Genomic DNA, 2,409 nt, shown 5'->3' with positions numbered 1-2,409 from the left:
TGGAGCTGCTTGAGGGGCTGTCTGCTGCTCCTGCACCGTGTGCTTCACCTGCCCCTTGTGTCCCGTTCCAGACTCTGACCCGGCTGCTGTCCCGAGCCAACCTGGCCAGGAGCACAGCCCTGCAAGCCCTGAGCGCCGGCAATGCCACCTTCTCCGAGGTGGAGCAGATCCTGAAGAGCCTTCGAGGTAACGTCCTGGAAACCCTTCCCCGTGGGGACCTGCTGCTGCTCCTGCACCGTGTGCTTCACCTGCCCCTTGTGTCCCGTTCCAGACTCTGACCCGGCTGCTGTCCCGAGCCAACCTGGCCAGGAGCACAGCCCTGCAAGCCCTGAGCGCCGGCAATGCCACCTTCTCCGAGGTGGAGCAGATCCTGAAGAGCCTTCGAGGTAACGTCCTGGAAACCCTTCCCCGTGGGGACCTGGCAAAGGTGGCCCAGCAGCATTTTCACCTGTGTTTCTTCCAGAGTTCATGCTCCAAGCAGATGACAAGAGAAGGGAAGCTGAAGATGCCATGAGGAGGCTGCCCACCATCAGCAGCGTGGTTACCAGGGCCAGGGAGAAGACAGACCGGGCTGAAGCCACCCTGGGCAGTGCAGCTTCTGAATCCAAGGCAGCCAGCAGTGCTGCAGAGGAAGCAAAGGACATCACCATGAGGATCCAGCAGGTGAGGGCCAGCCCTGGTGCTAGTCCTGGCAGAAAAGGGCTTGGAAGGAAAAAACAAGGAAGAAGAGGAGGTGGTTGGCAGCTTCAGAAGGTCTTGGTGGTGGGTCTGATGCGTTGACTTATTGGCTGATGTTTGTCTATAGTGGAACCTGCAGAGATACCAGAGGTGGCTGTAGCTGAGCTGAGGTGTCTGGGGATCTCTGTGCCTTGAGGATCCCCAGGGCACCCCTCTCTAGCCACTTTTTGGTGGCCAAGGGGCTTTTTCAGTTCCACCCTCTGAGGTGCTGGCAGGCTTGTGAGCTGCTGTCTTTGGGAGGGGTGGAACTGTAATGATAGAAACACCACTCTGGAGCACCTGGTGGGAGGCTGTGGAGGAGGCAGGAAAGCCTGCAATGATTCCCTGTCCCCGTGGAGGGAACCAGTTCCCTCCATCTCCACTTCCCAGAGCGCCCAGGCTGATTTCAGCCAGGCTCTGTCCCTCTGACAGTCCCTTTGCCCTCCCTAGGAGATCACAGGGCTGAGGATGGAGGCCAACAGGACAGCTGATGGTGTCCTTGCCCTGGAGAAGGCCGTGGCCTCCCTGCAGCGTGAGTCCAAGGGGCTGGATGGGGAATTTGAGAGGAAGTTCTCAGAGGTTGAGGCTGATGCTGCTGCTTTGGAGGAGGTGGGTCCCTCCCCTTGCCCCCTACCCTGTTGCATCGGGTGAGGATTTGCTTTGCAGCTGCTGCCTTCCCTTCTTCAGACAGCTCAGGAAGCTCAGAGGGTCCATGCCAAGGCTGGGGAGGCAGGAGTGGCCGTGCAGGAGACACTGAGTGCCCTGGAGGAGCTGCTGCGGCTGATGAGTAGGTTTTGTGCTGCTGCTCTAGGGTGTGGATGGAGACAGGTCCCCCCTGGTGTCTAGGCAGGGATGTGCTGGGAGCTGTGCAAGAACCTGCCTCAGGTGATGCCTGGAAACAGGCCAGGCAGGGGGGTGGAGATGGAGTATCTAGAAAGATCCAGTCCTCAGCCTCCATGAAAGGGTCCCTTCTTGTTTTCCTCCTGCACGACAGACCAGCCTGGTGCAGTGGATGAGGATGGCCTGAAGCAGCTTGAGAAGAATTTTAGCAGAGCCAAGAGCAGAAGCAAGCAGCTGAAGGATGAGGTGTTGGAGCTGGAGCAGACAGCTGCAGTGCAGAAGGCCCGGGTGCAGACCCTGGAGAGCAGCATTGATGAGATCCTGGTGGATATTAAGAACCTGGAGGACATCCAGAGGAGCCTTCCTTGGGGCTGCTACAACACAAAAGCCATCGAATTGCCATGAGGGAACTCTGGAATGGCTCCAGCACCTGCCAGGCTGTGCAGGCAGGAGAGCCTGGCCCAGCTGCCCTCCCCAAACCCAGCAGGACCAGCAGAACTTGGTTGTCTTGAACTGGCCCTGACCCTCAAGCCCAGCATGGCAGCTGAAGTCCCTGTCATCATGCTGGCCCTGGAGAGTCCCTGGCTTTGCAAAGAGGTCCGTCCCTGGGTCACAGGAAGGAGGAGATGCCTGGGTGCATGAAGGTGCTACTGACTGCATGACATCCCCTTCCTACAAGGTTTCTGAGGTGCAGATGGAGGTTGCTTGGTGTCAGCCTCAGGAGTTTTGCACAGTTCAGAGCCTGAAGTTCACAGCTGAGAGGTTCTCCATCCTCTGTGGATCCCCCTCTCCTGGCCTGGCACACACAGAAGGGCTGGAGCCTCAGCTCTTGCTTTTGACACTGTCCCCACC

At 58.6% G+C, this 2,409-nt stretch overlaps 1 protein-coding gene across 1 annotated transcript in view; it reads left to right on the top strand.

Annotated features, from left to right (window-relative positions):
- Nucleotides 1-1,962, top strand: part of LOC104386143 (laminin subunit gamma-2-like) — a 15,393-nt gene extending 13,431 nt beyond the window's left edge. The window contains exons 18-22 of the mRNA XM_009994686.1: nucleotides 72-186; nucleotides 464-663; nucleotides 1,168-1,326; nucleotides 1,405-1,504; nucleotides 1,712-1,962. Of these exons, the coding sequence (XP_009992988.1) occupies nucleotides 72-186; nucleotides 464-663; nucleotides 1,168-1,326; nucleotides 1,405-1,504; nucleotides 1,712-1,962 (825 nt within the window). The remainder of the gene's footprint in view (nucleotides 1-71; nucleotides 187-463; nucleotides 664-1,167; nucleotides 1,327-1,404; nucleotides 1,505-1,711) is intronic.
- Nucleotides 1,963-2,409: the final 447 nt, after the last annotated feature.

Source organism: Chaetura pelagica, unplaced genomic scaffold, assembly GCF_000747805.2.
Source record: "Chaetura pelagica isolate M959 unplaced genomic scaffold, ChaPel_1.0 scaffold363, whole genome shotgun sequence".
In the NCBI taxonomy this organism is placed as follows: Eukaryota; Metazoa; Chordata; class Aves; order Apodiformes; family Apodidae; genus Chaetura; species Chaetura pelagica.
This window is presented reverse-complemented; position numbering and strand designations above follow the sequence as displayed.